At 34.3% G+C, this 23,977-nt stretch overlaps 1 protein-coding gene across 1 annotated transcript in view; it reads right to left on the reverse strand.

Moving 5' to 3' along the window:
* Positions 1 to 23,977, reverse strand: part of LRP1B (LDL receptor related protein 1B) — a 2,000,743-nt gene that overhangs the window by 486,973 nt on the left and 1,489,793 nt on the right. The window contains exons 38-41 of the mRNA XM_059166755.1: positions 13,822 to 13,948; positions 13,535 to 13,686; positions 13,106 to 13,230; positions 11,354 to 11,725 (exon numbers count right to left, since the gene is read on the reverse strand). Of these exons, the coding sequence (XP_059022738.1) occupies positions 11,354 to 11,725; positions 13,106 to 13,230; positions 13,535 to 13,686; positions 13,822 to 13,948 (776 nt within the window). The remainder of the gene's footprint in view (positions 1 to 11,353; positions 11,726 to 13,105; positions 13,231 to 13,534; positions 13,687 to 13,821; positions 13,949 to 23,977) is intronic.

Below are 23,977 nucleotides of genomic sequence, written 5' to 3' on the forward strand. Positions count from 1 at the left end.
TGTACTGAGAGAGAAGAAACACTAAATCCCAGAAGCCATCAGACCCAGGCTATCGTCAAGCTACAACAGAAAGTGAAAACAGAGAACAAGAGTCAAGAATGTTATCAAAAATTATGGGAAGATTGTTAAGTGTGCTAAGGCATAAGTAAAAATGCTGTGGTTGTCAAGAAACACTGTCTAAGTGGAAAGCAAAGGAAGAAAGACAATTGGGTGTAAATTACTTACGGAAATGGAAAGGAACCGTGGTACGTGGTTGGAGGAGAGTATTGGTTAACACTTAGCTTTATCAACGTGTCAGTAAAACATAGAACTACACATTGAAAATTCTACTGGGTAGAAATCCTAAAAAGTTAATGAGGTTTGCAACAGCAACATTCATTTGAATATGACATGATGTTTGATTGAGTCTGCTATTCTGCAAGAGTGATAATCTAAGCCATACACTATGTTGTTGGAGGTGTTGCAAATAAGGCTAAGTACAAAAAATTGTGCTATTTATGTATTTTACTTATGTCATTTTTAAAGTTACATAATTAAAATTCAATTAAGAAAAAAATCTGTTCATGAATTTCTTCTCTAAGAAACAGATTCACGTAATGGTTTGTTTTAGCATAACTTCTTATAACATTCTCTCTCAAAACATTTTTAACCAGATATGCTATACTAAAAAGCTGAGAATAGCAAGTTGAATATGCACCTAATAGTTGATTTCTGGCAAACTTTGCTTATTTTTGTATTACAAGCCAAAAAAAACAAAAAACAAACAAACAAAAAAACCAACCCCACAAAAACAGAGTACATTTTAATGGGTACATGGAATAGAAATGTCTTCCCTTTCAAACAATTACTTCACTCCTACAAGTTATAACCATCTTCGAAGAGGAACCCTGGATTCACTTGTCCCCTTGCCTATTTCTGCAGGTACTCTATTGCTTTCCTAAGAATTTTGAATTCATCATCACCCCTTCAAAGACTTATTCATAAATCACAGTACATTGATTTCATTTGCTGAATTCATGCCATAAATATCTCAAAAGGAAAAAAAAAGTTTTAATATGTATACTTTCTTTTATTGATTCCTATAAAAAAGTCTCTTCTAACACTATGTCACAGATTTTTTTCCCCTTAGTTACCATTTACAACTTTCTCATTCAAGTCAGAAGTACAAAAAAAATAGTTTTCAGTCACATTGCTTACACAGAGATGTGGGGCAATTAAAGCGGCTTAATAGCAACCAGTCACAAGGGACTTGTAAGAAAAATTCAGCATTATTTGAGCTAAATCTAAAAAACTTTATACTCTTGAAGTTGACAGAATCAATTCAATATCATTAAATCTACTAACCCATAGTTTTATTATATCTTTTCCCCACTAGATAATCTTTTTCTGTTTCATTTTATTTCTTTACCACCAAAGACAGATTGATTTCTAGTTCATGTATAAAGCCAGATATTATTGTCATAGTCTATAATTGGTTGTCAGAAACGCTATGTAACAAATAAAACAAAAGAGAGTTTTAAAAAGCCAAGCCAAATTTCACCGTATCAATTAGGAGCTTCTAGAGATAGGCTAATGATCGCTTACATACTGTGTTGATTATAGAAGTCGCAAATTCTCCCCTTGGTTTATGTGTGCAGCCCCTTAGTAGTTCAACCCATCAGTGGGAGTCTATTCCTCCATTCCCTGAATCTGGATTTGGCCATGTGATTTTCCTTAACCAGTAATACATTAGTACATATGGCTTATAAAATGTTTGCCTATTCTCAATTCTGAGAACCATGTGACCATCCCAAACTAGTCTGTTGAATGAAAGACTCATGTCCAGTAACCCAGAATACAGCATACCAACTGCCAGATACATGATGGAGGCCATCCTAGATCATCCAGCTGCCATCTGATCCGAAGCTGGCCAGAGATCTGAAGAACTGACACGGACCAGAAGAACCACCAGCTAACCCATAGAAGAATGGGATAAATAAGCGGTTATAGTTTTAAGACACTGAATTCTGGGATAGTTTGTTATGCAATCAAAACTAGTTGATATGCACCAATCTCTCAACTCCTAGACTAAGGGTTAAAAAAGAAATACATGTAATTACATTTAAACTGATGTATCATACAGAAATAATTCTGATCAGGGATTATTAGCCTCTCTACTAATAATCTATATCTACTCCTATATCTAATAATCTAATAATCTCTCTATTCCCACCCTCACACACCTGCTAAGACTTAACTTGGTAGTGATCCAATACTGGGATGTTGATTCATATGTGAATGACTATCCATTTCTGAAGTCCACCTAGTATCTTTGTGGGTGCTCCATGCTATGGTAGATGCATTAGCTTGACAGTGTCTTCTCATTCCTTTCCTCCATTCCTAATCAGACTCATAAACTAAAACAACTTTAGAGGCCACCATAGGTTTCAAAGTTCAAGTTTAATAATAAGCAAAGGCCCCAATTCTCTGCCACATTGACATGATCCAGCAGTTTCTGATTCTGCAAACAGAATCCTTGTCCGACCATCTAATGTGATCTACTAGGGCAGTGCCCTGAGCCCGAGTACCTTCACAGGAAACTTTTCAGCCTCCTGTCTTAAGACTAATTCTCAACATAAAAAAGTTAGTACTTGACCACATTGCCTTCTACTCTCTATTACTGTCAGCTGTTCTGACACATTCATGAGGAAATGGGAAGCTCTGAATCTATGAGTAATCCTAATACTGATCACTGAACATTCCTGAGTTCTCCATGTCAGTTTTGCCTTCAAGACCTGAATTACACCTCATATTGACTCTACAGAACTTCAGTAGAATGTTCTACAGATGACTCAGAATTCTTTATATTTTCTTTCTCTAACGTACTGTTCCTCATGAATTTTTCTGCTCCTCATATTAAGTGACTTCTACCTGTGGTTTCAATATCTCTTGTTCAGGTATGTTAGTGCCCTGGAAGGATCTGGTCTTGATTGGTATTATAGGTTAATAGACTTTAAGACAATCATGCCTATGAAAGGGATCAGAATGTACCACCCGAAAATAAGCTACTATGACATAAGGATTATTGTAAGCTGTAATAGCAGATGCAGAAAATCCTCTCTACTAGTAGAGATAGTAGAGATAGATACTAGTAGAGATAGTCCCTATCTACTTAACAATAGGACATACATTTTCTTTGTGAAGTTGTCCCCTCTCTGATCAGGAGAGAAGAGCAATCATTATCACTGGAGTTGGAGATAGCACTAAAATGTGTCTACATAAGCAACATCTTACTGAACAACGATTATCTTCCATTAGTTTTCCCATGTACCTCTCTCCACACAATTTACTTCCTCTAGAAACCCAAACTCTTGTTTGTTTGTTTGTTTCTTTTTATTTTTGTTTAGCTAGTTCTCTGAAGTTGATCAGCCTCTGTTAAAATGGTCTATCACTTCTTTTCTATGAAGGCCTCCATATACAGAAAAAAATTAATATTAAACTTTTTGTGAGCTTTTTCTGATTAGCTCTTCTATCAGTTTAATTCATATTTCATTAACCCAAACCCAAAAGATTATAGGAAAAATTATTTCCTTTCCAACTTGACACAGGCCATCTTCCTGGAAAGACTCCAATATTTTAAGAAACTATGAATTCATAGAAGACATACTGAACACACAGACTACAACTTAATGAGGAGGAAATCCCATGTTCTCTTTCCCTCTGCACTAATCATTTCTCACTCCAGATTCTGCTTTCCGTAATTTGATGATGATGTTATCCTGTGCCTTCCATTGCAGTATAAACATTATCCCTTGACTTACTACTTGCTGACTCCCTATGCACAATGCTCATCTTTTATTCTTACCTTTTTTTCAATCTTAGTAATTTCAATGCATAATAAAGCACGCTCCTTTTCCTCTTTCCAATATTTGCAATTATCTAAATAGGTAATTTGAAAATTGTGTTAGCTAAGAAATATGTCTGAAAGTATTTCTTTATTTTATAAAATCTGAAAAAAATGAGTAGCTAAGATTCTCACATATTGAGAATGTCTTTATGACATGTACCAAGCAAATTAAAATAATACACTTTAAAGGTGACATTTTTACCTTTAAAATTACACACAGAAAAAAATTAACATAATCAAATGAATTTGAGGGCACTCATAAAAGGATATGGAACTAGCCCATTTAAAGGAAAAGAAAAAGATATTTCCAGTACAATATCATTTTTAAAAAAGGCATACTGCCACCACTAGTCTTGGGGAAAAAAAAAATGTAAAAGCATTATGAAGGAAAAGGGTTCAAGATGGTAGTATAAGAAAACTCTGAACTTACTTCCCCCAGGAACACAACAAATTCACAACTATATATGAAATCATTTTTCTCTGAATAGGACCTGAGAACTAGATAAACAGCACCTACACACACACACACACACACGCAAAATGCATTGAGAAGAGTAAGAGAGGCAGAGACACCACCTCCCTAGGACCCTAAAGCAGCAGTAGTGACCTCACAATCACAATGGTGATTCCCAAAATACAGAACACTCCCCCAAGGCATGAAGAAATTATGTCCTTCATCAGGATCTCTGACTCTGGGGACTATCATTAGAAAGGTGCTTCCCACCCCAAATGTCTGGTTTTAAAAATCAATAGGGATTAAGATCAGGAGAATCAAAGAATTATAGGGAATGGAGATTCAATTCTTAAAGTGGCTGCAAAAAAACCTACTCACCCTAAGATCCTGGGCAAAAGTAACAGACGAAAATTTCCTAGCCCATAAGTGAGAAAGACCCACTTACAAATTTGAAAGTAGCAGCTGGAAAGACGGGAACCTGAAGTCTTTTTCCAGGGACAGAAGCCCTGAAAGATACCACTCTTAAATTTCCTCCTAATTTGCTGGCGACAGAACCAATAAGCACCATTTCTGGTGCTCTCCCTCTAGCCTGCTTGTACTATAGGGCATGTTCTGCCCACCCCATGGTATAACCAGCCTGGGCAAGCTCCCATACCAATTAAACCCATGCGGACACCAAGCCACAACTGGGAGGGATGAGAGTCTTGAATTCTGCCCTCTTTCCACAGCTAAGGAGACAAGATGCAAGGACAGGGTGAAGAGCCTGAGCCCTGCCTTCCCTGCACAGCAGCTAAGTTACAACAGGACCAGACACGTGGCCCAGCCATGCCCTTTCTGCCCAGCAGTCAAAACAGTAATGGACTCATTTAGGTGTCCTCAGCCCTGGCCACCAGCAGACAGACTGAGCAGTAACCAGACCAGGCAGTGCCTCAGGTCCTGCCCTCCTTGTAGTAACTACCCACAAGAGGGCTGGGCCAGAGTTCTGAGCCCCGCTCACCCCACAGAGAGACAGAGCAGCAACTGAGAAGGGTTAGCACCCTCAGCCTGGGCTCCTCACCCCCTCTTATACTGCAGCTGTAGCTCTATGGTATCTCCTTGGCATCTTTAAAGACTTAATCACATTTCCATGGATTAATTTGGTTGTAAGTGGTAAAATATGTAACGAGATGAAATGCATTATACCAGATTTATTAAAATGGAATACCAAGACATAAATGAATTTTATGTCTTATTGAAGTTATTTGCATGCCAGTAACTCATTTTGGGGGTGGGCGGGGACTGCTTTACTTTGTTCTTTTGTTTTTGTTTTTTGGTCTGGCAAATCAAACTATAAATTCTCCCACAAAACTTCAAGAGAAGATTACAGTGGTTAAACAAATTAGCAACTTCTTGGAGGGATAAGGTGGCATAAGGAGAGTATTTAGAAAAGTTTATGTAAATTATCAATGTAAACTAATCTTAATTAATTTTTAAATTCTAGTCAGACCTTAATACACTACCACATCTATAATTATTATAATTATTTCTGATTGTTTAACAACTCTAACACATATTCTAAAAATAATTTAGGGGATAATTATCCTAAATAATCCACAAATCTGTCACAAATACAGTAATATAAAGTTTTAAATTAAATAAAATTATGCTTGTTTTTTATCTTCTTTGCATACTCTTTCTCATAAAATCTTGGCAAAAAAAAATTGAGTGTGTTTCTCACTTTGTAGGTGAGGAAATTGACAGTATCACACAGGAAATAAATAGCAAAGTGGGATTTCAGTCCAAACTTGACTGATTTCCAACCTCCAGCTATCATATGTCACTTCTTCCATGTGAGTTAACACATACACCCACTGAAGTGTTACTCATTTTAATTGCTTTGATTTTAGTGGAGAGGATTAGAATGGTTTGGTTGTATATATACTTTAATTCATATGCTTTCAGTTTAATTTATCACTGTGGAAACAGGATCTGTAATAAGGAAACAACCCCTTAAGTCACCTCTGCCTTCAGACGTGACCTTTAAACTTCACTGAACATAACATAGGCAGAGTGATCATTATAAAACAAAAGGCCTAGTGTATGTGTATCTTTTAACAGTGGTGATTTCCCTTTATCTATTAAATACAGCCAAAACTACTTATCTTGGATATTAGTACACCAATGTTCATTGCAGCACTTTTACAACAGTCACAATAATCAAAAAGTAGAAAGAAACCAATTGTCCATAAACAGAAGAATGGATAAACAAAATGTGGTATACACATACAATAGAATCTTACTAAGGGGGAATGAACTTTCTTTTGGCAGCGGGGGGAGGAGGGAATGAATTCTGATATGTGCTACAGCATGCATGAACTTTGGAAAATATTATGCTAAGTGAAATAAGCCACACACAAAAGGTCAAATATTGCATGGTTCCACTAACATGCAATATCTTAAATAGGCAAATTTATAGAAAAAGAAAGCACATCAAAGGTTATGAGGGGTTGTGGGGAGGGTAGATGGAGAATAATTGCTTAAATAGAGTTTCATTTGAAGTGATAAAAATATTTTGAAGTAGTTGTGATGGTTGCATATCATGAACATAATTAATGTCACTGCGTTGTATAATTAAAATGTTAAGATGGCTAATTTTATTTATTATATGTGTATTGTATTTTATGCATTGTATATATTTCCTGATTTAAAAAATTAATAATGTAATATACCAAAAACTATTAAGATGTACACTTTTAATGGGTGAATTATATGGCATATAAACTACATCTCAGGGGTGCCTGGGTGGCTCAGTGGGTTAAAGCCTCTGCCTTCGGCTCAGGTTCATGATCTCAGGGTCCTTGGATCGAGCCCTGCATCGAGCCTCATATCAAGCCCTGCATTGGGCTCTCTGATCAGCAGGGAGCCTGCTTCCCTTCCTCTCTCTCTCTGCCCGCCCCTCTGCCTACTTGTGATCTCTGTCTGTCAAATAAATAAATAAAATCTTTAAAAACAACAACAACAAAAACCACTACATCTCAATAAAACTTTTTTTTTTTTTTTAAACACTTTTTATCTTGGCAGATCAAATCCTTTATTATTGGAACCCTTCCTAGAATTCCAGCTTCATCTCACACTGATTCAGGCCACACAACCTGCATTCTAATCATATCAAATGATATATGACTCTTTGTCTACCCTGTGTTTTTTCATGTCTTTGTACAAAATTTTTCTGAGTCTTTAGTCTAGAAGAGTAGTTTGGAAATTTTTAATTTGAGAACTTTTACTCTCTTAAAAAGTCTCATTGAAGACTTGAGAGAAATTTTGTGTGAGTTGTGCCTATAGCTATTTACCATATTAGAAATTTAAACTAAAAATGTAGTTTTAACCATATAATAATCTCTCTTTTTTTTTTAAAGATTTTATTTATTTATTTGACAGACAGAGATCACAAAGAGGCAGAGAAGCAGGCAGAGAGAGAGAGGAGGAAGCAGGCTCCCTGCTCAGCAGAGAGCCTGATGCAGGGCTCAATCCCAGGACCCTGGGATCATGATCTGAGCTGAAGGCAGAGGCTTTATTTTTATTTATTTATTTTTTTTAAAGATTTTATTTATTTATTTGACAGAGAGAAATCACAAATAGACGGAGAGGCAGGCAGAGAGAGAGAGGGAAACAGGCTCCCTGCTGAGCAGAGAGCCCGATGCGGGCCTCGATCCCAGGACCCTGAAATCATGACCTGAGCCCAAGGCAGCGGCTTAACCCACTGAGCCACCCAGGCGCCTGAAGGCAGAGGCTTTAAACCACTGAGCCACCCAGGTGCCCCAACCATATAATAATCTCTTAAAATAAAAATGAATTGATTGCATATTAATATAACCAGTATCTTCTAAGAAATTATCTGTGTTTGTTTGTTTTTTTAATATTTCACTTATTTATTTGACAGTGAGAGATCACAAGTAGGTAGAGAGGCAGGCGGTGGGTGGGGGGGAAGCAGGCTCCCTGCTGAGCAGAGATGCAGGGCTCCATCTTTGGACCCTGGGATCATGACCTGAGCTGAAGGCAGAGGCTTAATCCACTGAGCCACCTGGGAAACCCCTATCTGTGTTGTTTTAAGTGAAAAGAGGAGACAGCAGGATTCACACATCTACTTCTTCATCCTATCTGTAATGATATTTTAATTGAAGTATGTGAAGAAAATCCAGCCTCACACAGCTATGAAGTTGGAAGAAAGAGGAGTGTTTTAGTAGACTTTTCAGATAATTCTGGATATTCTTTCACACTATACCAACACATAAGAAGCAGCAGTTACTTAAAGGTTAGCTTCAGTGTAGAATCAGAAACACAATGGTGAACTTTTCATACTCTATTACATTAAAATTCATTGGTCTATCCTACACTTTGAATGGATCATTTACCCACGCATGATTTTATCATGCCATTTGCAAAGTATTGGTTCCCTAAGTTATGCATATCTGTTGACACATTTCATTTAGCAATAACGCCCCCCCCATCACTTCAGTAATATCACCACCCATCTCATCAGAAAAGCCTTTAAGCATTGGGAAGTTATCAAGCTTACTGTGCTTGATACAAGTCTTCCAGAATTCTAATTTTTACTTGAAAGCTTGATTTCTATTATTTGCAGCAGATATTGTAAGTCATTTTCCTTGTAGTGACAGACTCATTGTATTCATTTTTAGAAAATGTCTGCCTCATACCTAGGTCTGAATAACCACAGTCTGTTCTTTATTCTTTCAGGTAAAACATGGTGTTCCATAAAAGAAGCATGAACCCAAATAATAGCACAAATACTTGGTTTCCTTCAGGCAACCATTGCACTTCAGAATGCAGCAAAAGTGCCTTATGTGTATTTCATCACACGGAATATTAAAGAGACGTGTACTGAAGGATCAAGATTCAATAAAATATAAATGTTTTACTCTCTTCAAGGACGTTCTTTAAGTGAAACTGGTTTTTGTTTTTATTTATTTACTTTTTTTCCCCAGCTGTTAAGCGTCAGTGAAAAATACAATTACTACTAGGATGGTCTGGTGTCATTGTCTTGATTACTACTCAGTTGCCAGCAATTTAGTCACCACTGCTTTTACATCATTAATGAGAATGTCAATACCATGGAAAAGGTAATTATCTAGTATTATCATAAAAATAACTCTTAGACTCTGTGACCACGTAACGGGGAACTCCAGGAAACCAAAGTTGAAGACCACAGGTCTAGAATTATCCTTCTTCCTCCTCTCCTCCCCTATCTAGCCCAATCAATTAATAGATTTCTATTGAGCTTTACGTTTCCTCAACTCAGGTCAGTGGCATCTTGCACCCTGCCCCAAAGAGATTATTTTTGTTCTCTAGTCCTCTAGTATCTTGTAGATTCTACTGATTTTCAATGTTTGTTTACTTGTAGTTGCTTCTGAAACTATAGCTTCTAAAGGCCTATGGACGCATATTCAACTTTCTATCAAAAAATTTGGAGCACAGAAAATGAATTAATAAATTAATATATTGTGGGTATAGTGTAAGCACCTCCAAATCTAAATTGTGTCAGCCTAGAAAAACTGGAGGACCACAGTGTTATAATCTAAACTTCATAGATTTAAACTGAATCAATAAAAGTCAAATATATCTGAAGTCTATGATCAGTACAGTTACAGTTGCATTGTTTCTCTCTCTGTCTCTCACACACACACACACACACACACAAACATACACACACAAGCATATGCACACACATACACAGACACACACACACACACAAGCACATGCACACACACACACAGACACACACACAAGCCAAAATGGCATGTTGGCATGTTCTGGAATTTACAAATTGGTATGAAAAATATCAGTAAGTATGGTAACTTTACTTAGAGAACAAAGAAATGAAAATGTATATTTGTACAAGTATATGATTGAACTAATTTGGAAAATCTGAATAGGCAAATACTGGCCTAGCAGAATGGCAGGCATAGCATGGATTGCCAATATGAAATAAAAAGTTTGAAAATATTTATATGTATATTTATATGAGGAAACATACACTAGATGCTGGAACGTACTGGTTATCAGGTATATTAATGTAAGTTGATATTTTCTATAAATTAGACAGTCGTAGCTGAAAAATAATGAAATTATTATTGTAAAAAATATGGGACAATACAACTTTTACATACAGTTGATGAACTATAAACTGATATGGTCTTTTTGGACAGAAATTTGTGAAACTATAAAAAATAAAATAAACACCAACTGACTTTGCTATTATATTTCTAGGATTCTGTCCTAAAGAAATACTCACATAATATGAATAAAGATATCTAGATGCACAAATGTTCATTGTGACATTGTAGGTAATGATGAAATACCAGAAACAAATGTTTATCAGAAGAAAATAATCAAATAGTTTATCTTTAGTACACAATAGGCATAGGCTTTCTAAAGAATGAGATAGAATTTTATATACTGAAAAAAATGGTTTTCAAGATATTTGATAGTTTAAAAAAAGCAGCTGAATAATGCATATAGGATCATTCAGTTTTGTAGTTACAAATTACATACACACACATGAAAAAAATTCTGAAGGCATGACAGCTATGAGCTGTGGATGAGTATATGGAATTGGTATTGCAATGATGAGTGAGAAATTTCATTTTTAAATCCATATTACTTGAATACTTTACAATTAATTTAATAAACTAATTTGCGATTTAAAAAGTAATGAAAAGGACTGACCTCAAGTATCGTGAAATTGGAAATGTGGGGGATATATGGAAATCACATAGAAAGAAAAGAGGAATATATTGAAAGTTCAAGATTAGAAACTAATAATCAAAATATACATACAGGACATGCTAAGAGTAAACTGATTTTTTGACTTTGGCGGATCAGATAATATAGGTGCATTATTCTTGAACATAAACGCAAAAAAATGTAATTGCTACATGCAATTACCACTCTAATTTCTCTGCTAATACAAGTGATACTCATTTCACCAAATTATTTTTAAAAATTATTGTACTTACTTTCCACGATTACTTGTCTGTCTTCCCAGTTATCTTTAATAAGCTGTATATTTCCAAAGTGTGCATCACTGTAAAAGATTCGGTTTGTACCTTTTCTTCTTTGATTGTAGTCAAAAGCCAAAGCTATGACATTCTTGAAATAATGTGGATTCTCATATGGCCTTATTGGTGAATTTAAATTGGTTTCATCAGAAAGATGTATACTTTTTAATATTGTTCTCCCTGAATACAGCAAATAGCCTTCATGCCTTAGGCAAGTAACTCCATCCTCTGCCAAATATCCATGGGCACAAGTGCAAGTTCTCCGAGAATTTCCTCTATAAAGACAGAGTTGCTGACATCCACCATTGTCTTTGGCACAAATATTGGTCCCTAAAAAGGAAAAAAATATACATATGTACACAAACATATATTTGTGTTTTTCTTTTGTTTTTCAAGTTATTTTTTATTACAGAAATATTTAAAAAATAATGTTGGTCTGTCTTTTTATTTTTTTTAAAGATTTTATTTATTTATTTGACAGAGAGAGGAGATCACAAGTAGGCAGAGAGATGGGTGGAAGCAGGCACCCTGCTGAACAGAAGCCTGATGTGGGGTTTGGACCCAGGACCCTGAGATTATAACCTGAGCTGAAGGCAGAGGCTTAATCCACTGAGCCACCCAGGTGCCCCTGTCTTTTTATTCTTAATACTGGTGAATGAAAAAAAATCAAGTACTCTAAAGTACTGATTTTTTTTTATACCAGTTTAAAATCGTGGATTTCTTATTTCAAAGATCACATTCTTCTGCTCCAAACACCATCCAAATAAAAGCATTAAAATTTTCCCTCAATCAGCCAGTTAAGTGTATAAGTCTTTTTTGAAACTTGATGCTGAATTGCAATAGGTTCTATGTATTATAATCTTTAGCACAAGTAGCAATTCTTTCAAAACATGAACTGAATTCACCAACAAAGTGCGCACTGCTTTAAAATCTTGCCTCTGAAATACGAAAGCTATCAAAGAAATTTACAGCTGCAATGCACCTAACCTTCTAAGTATACTAAGCATAAGTTTTTGCTTCAGTTTGGAGGGAAGATGTAATATATTAAGATTTCTCCATCAGGCTAATTTTCCTCCATGAATCCATCATCAGCTCTAAAATTATCACACCTATCTTTGATGTCAATAAAATTAATTATAATTATTTCGATGGACATTAAAATTGATATTTAATGGCATAAAATAGGCACTTAATTTGACTGAGGTAAATTTTTAAAAAATCCAAACCATCATCATAAGAGTTTCAAAATACACATTTTAAAGAAGTGATGACTTCAGAAATATTTCACACCAACAGTAAACTTCTGAAGCTATAATCACTTTATATATCAAAATATAACCCCAAACACATATTTTTGTCTGCTTTTTATTCTATAGTATCCTAATTATGCAATGCATTTTTTGTTCAGTAGATAGATATAGAAATAGATATAGATACTTTATATTACTTAGCCCAAACCTATAATGAAGACATTCCAGGTATATAACACTTCCATATACATACACTGCCCTAGGCAAACATATCTATGTATGAACTATTATATATTCATCTCATTAGGGTACTGTATGATTTTTGTAGGAAATTAGATGTAAAAAGTAGAGTTTTGAGGTTTTTTTGATTCAGATAAGAATCCCTAACTTAAGTTTGATAAATGTTGAAAAAATAGGAGGGGGATGACATAAGATGTATTCATTATATAAGAATGCTGACCTTTCTCTCTTACTCGATTAAAGATTTTAACCTCCTTCAGGTTGACTCCAAGGCCTGTTCTCATGGTTATGGTTTCTGTGGCATCATTCTTGTGGCCTCTTCTGATGGACCCATTGGCATGTGCTCTGACAAGAAGTTGAACATACATGATCAACAATCTTTAAGTAATTCACATCAAGTCAATTGTTTAAACTGAAGATAACAGATGGCCAAGCAGAAGGGGGAAAAAAAAAAAAAAACAAGTTTAGTCTGTGACATTGAAATACTTGAGCCAGGAAAAGCGAGAGTGCCTGACTTTCTGTGGAAATAACATGGCTTTGTGAGATCCGTTTTATGACCTTGCTAAGGAATGGCTAATCCTACAAGGGTAAAGCAACTGGCACTGAAATAACATTTTGAGACTCAAATACTTATGAAAAAATAAATTACCTGTCAGACCAGTAGATGTAAGCCCCAAAGACTGCAACTGAAAACATATCCACATTGCTCCCTGACAGCACCATCTCACGATTCCCTCCAGTCTCAAGGTCGATTCTTTCTATTTTGTCTGTACGAGCATCACACCAGTACAATTTGTTTTCCTAAAGATCGATTGAAAAGTAATATTAGAAGCAGTTGGGGATTAAATGATTTATTAAAAAGCAAGGGAATAGTAAGAATGGATTAATGCAAGTTGGCAGTTAATGCGCTTTAAATACTTAAGAAATCCAACACACCTCATAGTCAATGGAGATACCATTTGGCCATGCTATTCCCATGCTTACAAGGATAACCTTCTCTGAACCATCTAAGCGAGCCTTTCCAATGCAAGGCATCTGTCCCCATTCAGTCCAGAACAAGAATCTGAAATGAAATTGTTGATTTATAGTAATATGCAAATAGACACAAAACACAATTATTAATAATAAAGCAGTAACATCAATACCAATAGAACAAAAGTAATACATTTTAGAAATCAATACACTCATGTGTTTCTGTTTATAAAAATAATTTTTATTGTAAATAATATTTAATTATTCATAGAAATCACAAGGATGGATTAAAATCCCTCCAGAATACTTTGCAAATTCAACTCCTTGTCTGAAATGATCTTCTCCAACCTGTTTGACTAATTTGCTCTTGTTCCTATTTCAAACATCATTTCCCTCAAAAATTCTTCTGTGTTCTGATTACTGTACCATACATTCTGCATGGACTAGAGTGGCAAATTTACTCTGTTACATTTCTTCTATTTCTGTACAGCGTTATTTTTTATTAATGTCTTTTGTCTCCACTGGACAATAAGTTCAAGGAAGTCAGTGATTTTTTTCTCCTTTTCATGTGCTAGGACACTTACAGCACTAGAAAATTAGAAAATTTTAAAATAAAAATTAGTTATAGATAAATATTTGATTTATTAATGCATACATAAAAGCACTATAATTTCAATTCTATCTAATTACATTGCTAAATCTAACTATTCTAATTTGAAATTTGTAAGTTATCCTGTGAAGCAATCATAAAGTGCGTATTCATACAAAAGTAGACATTCCTATTTTAGTAATCTCATAAAGCAAAATGGAATATGGAAGAAAATGAAATACAAAAAGAAAATCCAGAGCATGCTGAAATAAAACACAACCAAAAAACTAAATGTAGAAAAATAGAAGGCATGTTATCTGTGCTTTTTTCACTCATTCACTCAACATATATAATATTTATATTACAAACATATTATAATGCAAAATATATGCTTTCAGGATCCACTCTTCTGAAGCTGTGCCCACTGAAGTTTTTAGCCAACCATCAGAAAATGACAATTAGACTTTAGAAAAATATGGCAATCATTGATTCATTCAGGCAAAATTGGATAATATTCTGTGCATATTAGAATACATATATGTGTGATCATATATGAGAAAATGAGATTGGATAAAGAAAAATCAAAGATGTACATTCATATTTAGTATCCACTTAATGAACTTACTATTCATCCATAAAAAAGATAAACTATATAAAAATATATGTATTCCCTTTATGCATATTTTTTTTGATTTATTTTAAAAGTTGATTTTTTTTCCTGAAAATGCTATATAAAATAAATGTGTTGGACTTTTACAACCAGATGAAAAAGAGGTGTAGCTAGAATTCCAAGTATATTAGTCCTGAAGAAGCTTTCATTCATATTCACAAGCTCTATAAATCATAAAGGGAAATCTATAGCAAGAAATCCAACTAATATTTTATTGGTTAGATCTATGCTGAAACAGGCATGAAAAAAAATCTACACTTGCATTAAAGTTAATAATTTTTTTAAACTTTAATGGGGATTCTCATTATATTAAAAAAAATAAATTAGATTACTGAGAGGCCAAATTTGTTGCCCCATTTAATGTTTTAAAAGAAAATTTTCAGCATTAATAATGCTCCTAAAATGACTAGTCAGTCACGGTGTTAAAATGGCGGAGGATGTGACACTGGGAAGAAGGTACTGTGGGAACCAGCACAGACAGTCAGATTCATGTCATGTACTTTAACATATTTCAGAGTTCAAGTATGAAAGGAAATATGTACAATATACATTTTATTTAATAATATCTGCTTCCAAATGCACTAAGTGAATAATAAAAAATATTACTTCGAGTGAGCAGGGCAAATTAGCCATTTAATAATATTTAAGCTCTAATGCTCACAGGTATGGAAACTGTGGCTCTGGAAGTTAATGATCTACAATCTCATAGATGACAAGGAAGGGTTCAAGCCAGGAATTTCACTCAGGCTTTATGAACCCAGGCCTATGGTGTATTCTCTATGTTGTCTCGATAAGTATAAATATAATACAATGATATAATAATCTTATATCAAATGCTATTTTTCCCTAGGTATAAGGAATAGAACAAAGATCCTCATACTTAAAAACACAAAACAAGCCATGATAAAAGGTCTTAGTATTGAGAAACAAGTCTCTCTTGTTCTTTTTTCTCAAGTAGTTCCTATTTATTTTAAATCTGTAATACTTCCATGCAGGAGTCTTGATGAATGATTATAAACTTAAGAATTAAAACTATCCAAAATAGGGCGCCTGGGTGGCTCAGTGGGTTAAGCCGCTGCCTTCGGCTCAGGTCATGATCTCAGGGTCCTGGGATCGAGTCCCGCATCGGGCTCTTTGCTCAGCAGGGAGCCTGCTTCCTCCTCTCTCTTTCTCTGCCTGCCTCTCTGTCTACTTGTGATCTCTCTCTGTCAAATAAATAAATAAAATCTTTAAAAAAAAAAAAAAAACTATCCAAAATAAAATTGTCTTAAGTACAGATTTTACTCAAATTTCCCATAGCAATTTGATAAATCATCATTATATATGAAGCCAGATCTGACTACGGGAATCACTTTTATGGCTAAATAATTTATCAACTTAATAAAACTAAAGGATTCTATACCTACTAAAATTAAGCAACACTTTATGAGTGTTAGGAAAGGAGTAATTTATTTGCTCCTTAAACTGAAATTAAAAAATAAGGAATCGAATAGAATTAGCACCTTGAGAACCTTCAGGGATTATAACTAAATGTAGAAAAAGAACACTAAGCTTATAAAACTGCAGGGAGAAATTTATAACTAATTTAAGATAGTAATTTACATAGATGTACTTGAGATAACTTTAATGAACATAGATTTTGGTATCTAAATGTGATTTTTCACAAAGGAAAGAAATTAAAATCTTTGTCACTGGTTTTGAAACCCCATGAAAATTAAGATTCAGTGACAGCATTACAGACTGATTTTGTTCCCATTTGAGTTCAAAATTTGCCACAGTGAATTGTTTGTTGAGGTATATGATATAGTGAAGGAAATTGCTTTTAGAGAATTAGCTTGGTTAATCTAGCACTAAAAATACTTCTCAAGGTTATTCCAGACCTAGAAATGTTCAGAATTGTCTAAATCAAATGCTGTGTTGTATAATTGAAGTTTCTCTGGATAATAATTTGTCCTAGTAATATGGGAATTTACTATTCCCATATTCCCATATTATTCCCTAGTAATATGGGAATTTACAGAGGCTTGCAGTTATATAATTTACAATCACAAAATCAAAAATGGGACATTCCAAAATTGGTTTGAAAGGATTATAAGAATAATGTCAGAAATCATCATAACACAAATATCCACATTGTCTTAATAAGACACTGAAGTTTTTGGCAGGAAAATGTGCAATGAATACACATTATGTTCCAATATTAATGCCCAATTAATTATTGATATTTGAATAGCAGGTAAAATATTCCACTTGGTAGCACCGAAAATCCTAAAGTCCCCAAAAGTTTATTGAATGCATCTTATGACCATTGTACCAATAATCAGAATTACCTTACATACAGGTACACTTAGAAAGGAAAACAAATCTTTTTTTCCTCTCAAAATTAGTTAAAGCTCAAAAATATAGAAAATATTACAAATGCCCTTGTATAATTACAAATAAATTTTTTTTTCAAAAAATAAAGCTAACATAAAGCTTTGGCTTTGGTAGGGAAGGGTAAAAAGTGTGAGATAGAAAGAAAAGAATGAATAAGGCCAAATTATGATAAAAAGAACAGGATTAAATGTGATGCTTTTAGACATAAGAAAATAGTGAAAAGCAACTAATTCGAATCAATCCTTTTTTTGAATTTAAGATTCTCTTTTTAACTGCTAAACGATTTCCTTTGAAACAGATCTGGGTTTCAATTTTTACAATACCCTCCCACTTCTTTCTATTCCTATGCCCTTATGAGATAGCATGATTATATACTTTATCAGATATGCTAAGGAAAGATGAGATAAAACCAAAAATTTCCATGCTGGCACACAAATGAAGATCATGTAATTCTTTTATAGGTAGATGCCTTGATTGAGAATCAAGAATGTTCCTGTTGGGACATCTGGGTGGCGCAGTGGGTTAAGCCTCTCTGCCTTTGGCTCAGCTCATGATCTCAGGCTCCTAGGACCAAGCCCATATCGGGCTCTCTGCTCCGCAAGGTGTCTGCTTCCCCCTCTCTCTGCCTGCCTCTCTGACCACTAGTGATCTCTTTCTGTATCAAATAAATAAATAAAATCTTAAAAATATATATATATTATTGTTCCCTCTGCCATACTGGGAAGTCAACATTATGTTACTTTATCAGCAAAAAGTACCTAAAAACAAAAAGAAACAAAACAAAAACCCTACAAATTAACAATAGCAGCTAGCCTTTATGAGAGCATGAGTTTTATCTGACAAAAACCTGCTTGCAATTTTCCATGCCTTAGCAGTTTCATTAAAATAACTTAAAACTCATACTAATCAAATGCTTTGTAGGCCAACATGTCAATGTCTCCATCTTTAGGGTACGTGCAAATAATATAAAGCTCTGAATACATTTCGTGAGTACATGAATTGACATCCTTCATCCCCTGTGAGGAAACGGTGTAAAGTAGAACCTTCTCTATTCCTGGGAGGGCTTCTTCACATTTCCTTGTTCTTCATTTAATGTGCAGTTTTGTTTTGAGAAAGCATTCCATGCCAATCCCAAATCACTTTTCAAGTGTCCTGAATGTGTTACTATTGCTTAGAGGTTACTCTAATATAAAAAGAACTCAGGCACAGATAGCAGAACACGCGCTAAAAGGAAGAGTCTAGAGAGAGTATAACCTTGAACACTACTCTTTTTTTTTTTTTTTTTTTTTTTTTGGTCTGTAGTTTGGTGGATGATTCTCAAATGTATTCTTTTAATGCAGTCATGCACTCACATAACAAATATCAAGTAGGTACTTATTATGTGCTGGCGGCTGATGATACCACATTTAGTGGCCTTAGCAACCCTCATGAAACCCACTGATTAACGGTAGAGGCAAAAGGGTAAATAAAGAATTATCTTAAAAAAATGCCAGTAGAAACACTTGAAACTTTAAGTATTTAATTTAATTTGATTTAAATATTTAAGCTTTAAGTCTCAAAGTCATACAAGTACAGGCTTCAACTCTGAAAATGTACAGTGGTGAGAGAAGTTGTCATTTCCATAAACAATTCAGAAATGAACTTTTCTTTTGAACCAAAATAAAAATCTAGGCCATTTGGGTTGTTCTCTTTTTCTGTTAAAAGTTAAAATAATATTTATCATTTATTCTACAGGTTTTGCTCTGGTTTCTGTTATTCTTACATTTTACATCAGATTCCTTCTTGATTCCTTACTTCACAATATTGAGTGAAACAATTATTATGTGTATGCCCAGCCAATACTGGAGAAGTATCAATAATACTTCACAAAGAAAAATATATTTGGCATCTGTAATGCGATAGCATATTATGTTTATAGCTTGTATTATATTTAGTTCCTTAATTAATTAATTTATACCTACCTCATTGTACATATTCTCATTTTAATAAATATGCACATATACATATATGATATTACTTTGCTATTTACATGTTTCACAAGTTTTTCCTGAGTAAAAGGTCATATTTTATTCATTTTTGGTATCCCAAATATATTATATTTAATGTGTCCCTAAAATATATATATTTTCCTATGAAATATTTAATACCTAGATTCTTAGAGCCTAGACTTACAGTATTCATAAGCTGATTTAGATTTCTTAAAATATTATACAGAAATCTACAATTTGTTTTATGACCTCTAACTTGTCTCAAATACATGAGTCTATCCAACCTACCCTGGATAGTCCACATCGAAAGATACTGAGACAATTTCCATAGGTGCATAGAGAAACAAATCTTTCAAATTTCTCTTTTACCCTTTAACCACAGTTTTATTGGTCAGCCTTTAAAAAATCAGTGTAAGTTCATACGTTTATGTGTGGCTGTTTCTGGTTTCTATTCAACATGACTTTGGTGTTCTGAACCAGAAGCTCCCTCCTGTAGTGGGAATTGGCATGAACTTACTGGCCTCTCTTTCTCCTCCATCAGCCACTGAGTTAAAGAGATAGCCCAAAGCATCTTTATTACTTCCAGTCCTCCTTTCCTGCTTTTAGCAGGGAGGATAAGATCTAAGATTCATGTTTAGAGGTTAAGGAGTGAAGGTGAAGCATAAAGTAAAAGGTCAGGTGAGCAAAACCTAGCTAGCTTTAAAACAGGGTGTTAGCAGAATTTTTGAGGAAATTTCTAGTGAAAAATAGTGTGATGCTTTTCTTCCATTTGTTATAATTTCTTTATATGCTTTTCTTAGAGACCTATAGAGGTAGCTGCCTATAATTTGGGGGATGTTCTGAGTTATTTGATCATCGTGGCATCTTAATATTACATACTAACAGCCTGATTCCACCATTATTTCCACTGCAAACCAAATTTAAATCGACTTGTTTTTTATATATGTCATCTTGCCTTGAGATGAACGCATACTTTAGGATATAGTGTTAAGCTATGCTGTACTCTTGCTATCTCAAAATGAGTTAAACTATCATTCAAGATCTTTTGTATATCGTTAAGCATATTCTAACAGCATATATACATATATATATATAAAATCAAAGACCACTTGACAATATGTAGTTGTCAAACACTAAAATCCTATATTAAGTTGAATCCTATGAAAAGAAACACTTTTCAGCAAATTATTTATGATCATAAATATCTAAAGCTAGATTAACAAAACAATGCATAGTCCAGTTTAAAAAAAATTAGTATTTGTGCTTCACTTAGAGATAATACACTATGGAAAATTAACCAACTTTTTTGGTATTATACAAAGTGACATACTGTGATTCCTACTGTAGGAAGTGAGTTTTTAGCATAAAAAATTATTACATTTCAGTTTTTCTAAAAGGAAGTATTGCCTTACAAAAAGTCAACAGAAGCGAGAAACTAATTTTTCAAGCTGAAGTAAATTCATACATGCTTTGTATTTTGTATTTGGTTATATTTTAAAAGATTTCAAGTCCCCATTGTTCAGAACAGGCTTCGTGACCACCTTTCAAGACCCATTTATATCTTGGATTCAGCTAATTTACTCCATCATTGTTCACCTTTTTCTTTGGCAACATTACCTGACATGTTTTGTTTTTTTTTTTTTTTGTTTGTTTTTAGTCTTATTTTTTATTTTATTTTTATTTATTTTTTTTTTAATTTTTATTTTTTATAAACATATATTTTTATCCCCAGGGGTACAGGTCTGTGAATCACCAGGTTTACACACTTCACAGCACACACCAAATCACATACCTGACATGTTTTAACTTCAAACATCGAGAATATGAAAATGCTGTACTTTATTCATATGATATGAATTTTGACACCTAGTCTATGTAATATTTCCTGGAAGCCAATGTTCTAATAAACATTTCCTAAAAATCAGCATAGCATTTAAGAAGGTGTATCAATTCTTAACTATAAAAACTGAGAAACATCTATCCATGTGACTTAATTAATTTTTAAGAAATATTCTTAAAAAGAAGTGAGGTATGGAGTAAATATTACTTGAATTATTGCTATATATTTCAAAGATTACTTGTTTTATGAATTAAAATGTAAATTTTGTTTGGGGGGCTTAAAATTAGGAATTCAAAAATATTTAATGAGCTACTCCATCTGAGTCTATGCTGACCTCACAGTTGCGATGGAAAGAAATGGGAAATCTAAGAGAACATCTGGATACAAGAGATGACAGAAGTTAGTGACAGATGAAAAACTACAGAAAACCTAAAGTAAGTTTCAATCTTGTCAGGGCAAAAAGACATACAATAGCTAGGCAAAGAAGTCAGTAGATTAAAGGTAGGTGGATATATTAAATTTCTATGACAGTGGGGTGCCTGGGTGGCTTAGTGGGTTAAAGCGTCTGCCTTTGGCTCAGGTCATGATCCCAGGGTCCTGGTATCAAGCCCCACATTGGGCTCTCTGCTCAGCAGGGAGCCTGCTTACCCCCCATCTCTACCTGTGTCTGCCTACTTGTGATCTCTCTGTCAAATAAATAAATAAAATCTTAAAAAAAAAAAAAAAGAGCTGGATGCTTAAATTTCTATGACAGTGGACAATCAAAGATTTTCTAAAGAAAAATGGAAATATAAGTGAAGGAATGAAAATAAGACTTTGGATGCAATGCTTTGAATGATGTAAAAAAACATGAACATATGTTTTGAAGGGTAAATATAACAAGAAAGGGAATGGCATATAAAGACATACACGAGAAGAGAGATGTGTTGAGGAGGTACATGGAGGGGGTGAGAGAGAGCAAGAGAACTCGGAGTTAGAGAAAGTAATAGAGAAAATAAATTCTTGAGTGGGTAACATTGAAAAAATATGTCAAAGAGAAGGCAAATGGTGTGAAATCTAGAAAAAATATGAATTTGGCTATGGATAAATTTTAACAATTCTGGAAGGAACAGAAGTTGAGAACTTCTCTAAGAAGTTGAGAAGTAAACATGCAGGGAGAAATAAGATATTGTTTTTTTTTCTTTTTTGTTTGTTTGTTTCAAATGAGAGAGATCTGATCTTATTTGAAAGAGAAAGGCTTCATCAAAAGGAATGAATTAAGGATGACAGCAGAGTCATTGCATGAGATACCTGAGAAAATTAAAGTAGAGAAGATTTAAATAAGAAAGAAAACTTTCTCTGAGGTTATACTCACTTATTTTAAAACATTCACAGCATACATTCACACATCCTGCTTTCTCATACCACGTCATCACCATCACAACTGACCACTGAATTTATTTAATTGCTTTACTACTCACTGAAAACTTGGCCATCTTCTCCCTCCACTGTGGACATTCTTAGGGACTTCACATGACTCATGTTGATGACCTTGTGAATATCTCAGCTCACGTTCACCTCATCTGTTCCAGGGACCTATATCCCTCCTTTACCCCTACCTTACATAAGCAAGGCCACACACTCATCTTAATTACCACATGGGACTGCTCTATTTCCAATTTTACCAATTCTGAAATCATTTCTTAATTTATAGAGTTGTCTTAGTCATTTGTGTCCTTACTCCTTACTCTCTGACTTTAATATACTGTTTTAGGTTTCCATGATTCCGTGACTAACTTCTAGACCTCAGCTCCTGACCGGCAACTCATGGTTATTCCATTACAATCCATCTTTGAATCTGTCACGACCAGTTCCCTTTCTCTCTCTCTCTCTCTCTCTCTCTCTCTCCCTCTCTCGTGTGTGTGTGTGTGTGTGTGTGTGTGTGTTATTTTTGTTTTGTTTTGTTTTTTTGTTTTTTGTTTTTTTGTTTTTTGCTACTGCTAAGGTGCTATTTCTATTCTAGGTCATAGAAACATACTAATTAGATCCTAGAAATCTATCCCAGTTGGATTCATGTTACTTTAAGTTCTTTTATTCATATTCTAGTCACCACAATAGTTTTAACAAAACTTATTTATCCATTTAAAGCTGCTACCCTTACTCTTATGGCTATCACCTACAAGCCTGAGTTTCTTCAATTTCACTAATTTTAATTGCTAAAATATATTTTATTGTTCCATCCTATCTCTTCACTCCATCTCCAAAATTAGAGCGAGGAAGAGAAATTTCCCTAATTCAAAGCTTTCACTTAAATTTACCTCATTTAATCCTTTCAATAATCAAAAAAGGGCATAGGCATTTAAGATCAAGATATTTCAGAAGACCTCAAAGGTAGAAGACATCCAACTTGGGGTTCCAAACTCTGCTGGTGCTCCACCTAGACACCCTCAGACTTATTTCCTCTTTCTATATTCACCAGCCCCAGCTTCTGTGTCCTTTGTCTCTAACAGTTCCCACAGGCACTTTTCTTGAGAGAACAGGAACTAGCAACTCTTCTTTCACAAGCAATTCTGAGAGCTTGAAATCTTGGGGGTATAGGTCGCCCAAGGGTTGTCCTCATTCAATGAATGTTTGGGTGGGAGTTTGAAAGCCAAATTCCCTTGCTCTCAAGTGAGGTT

Source organism: Mustela lutreola, chromosome 3, assembly GCF_030435805.1.
Source record: "Mustela lutreola isolate mMusLut2 chromosome 3, mMusLut2.pri, whole genome shotgun sequence".
In the NCBI taxonomy this organism is placed as follows: domain Eukaryota; kingdom Metazoa; phylum Chordata; class Mammalia; order Carnivora; family Mustelidae; genus Mustela; species Mustela lutreola.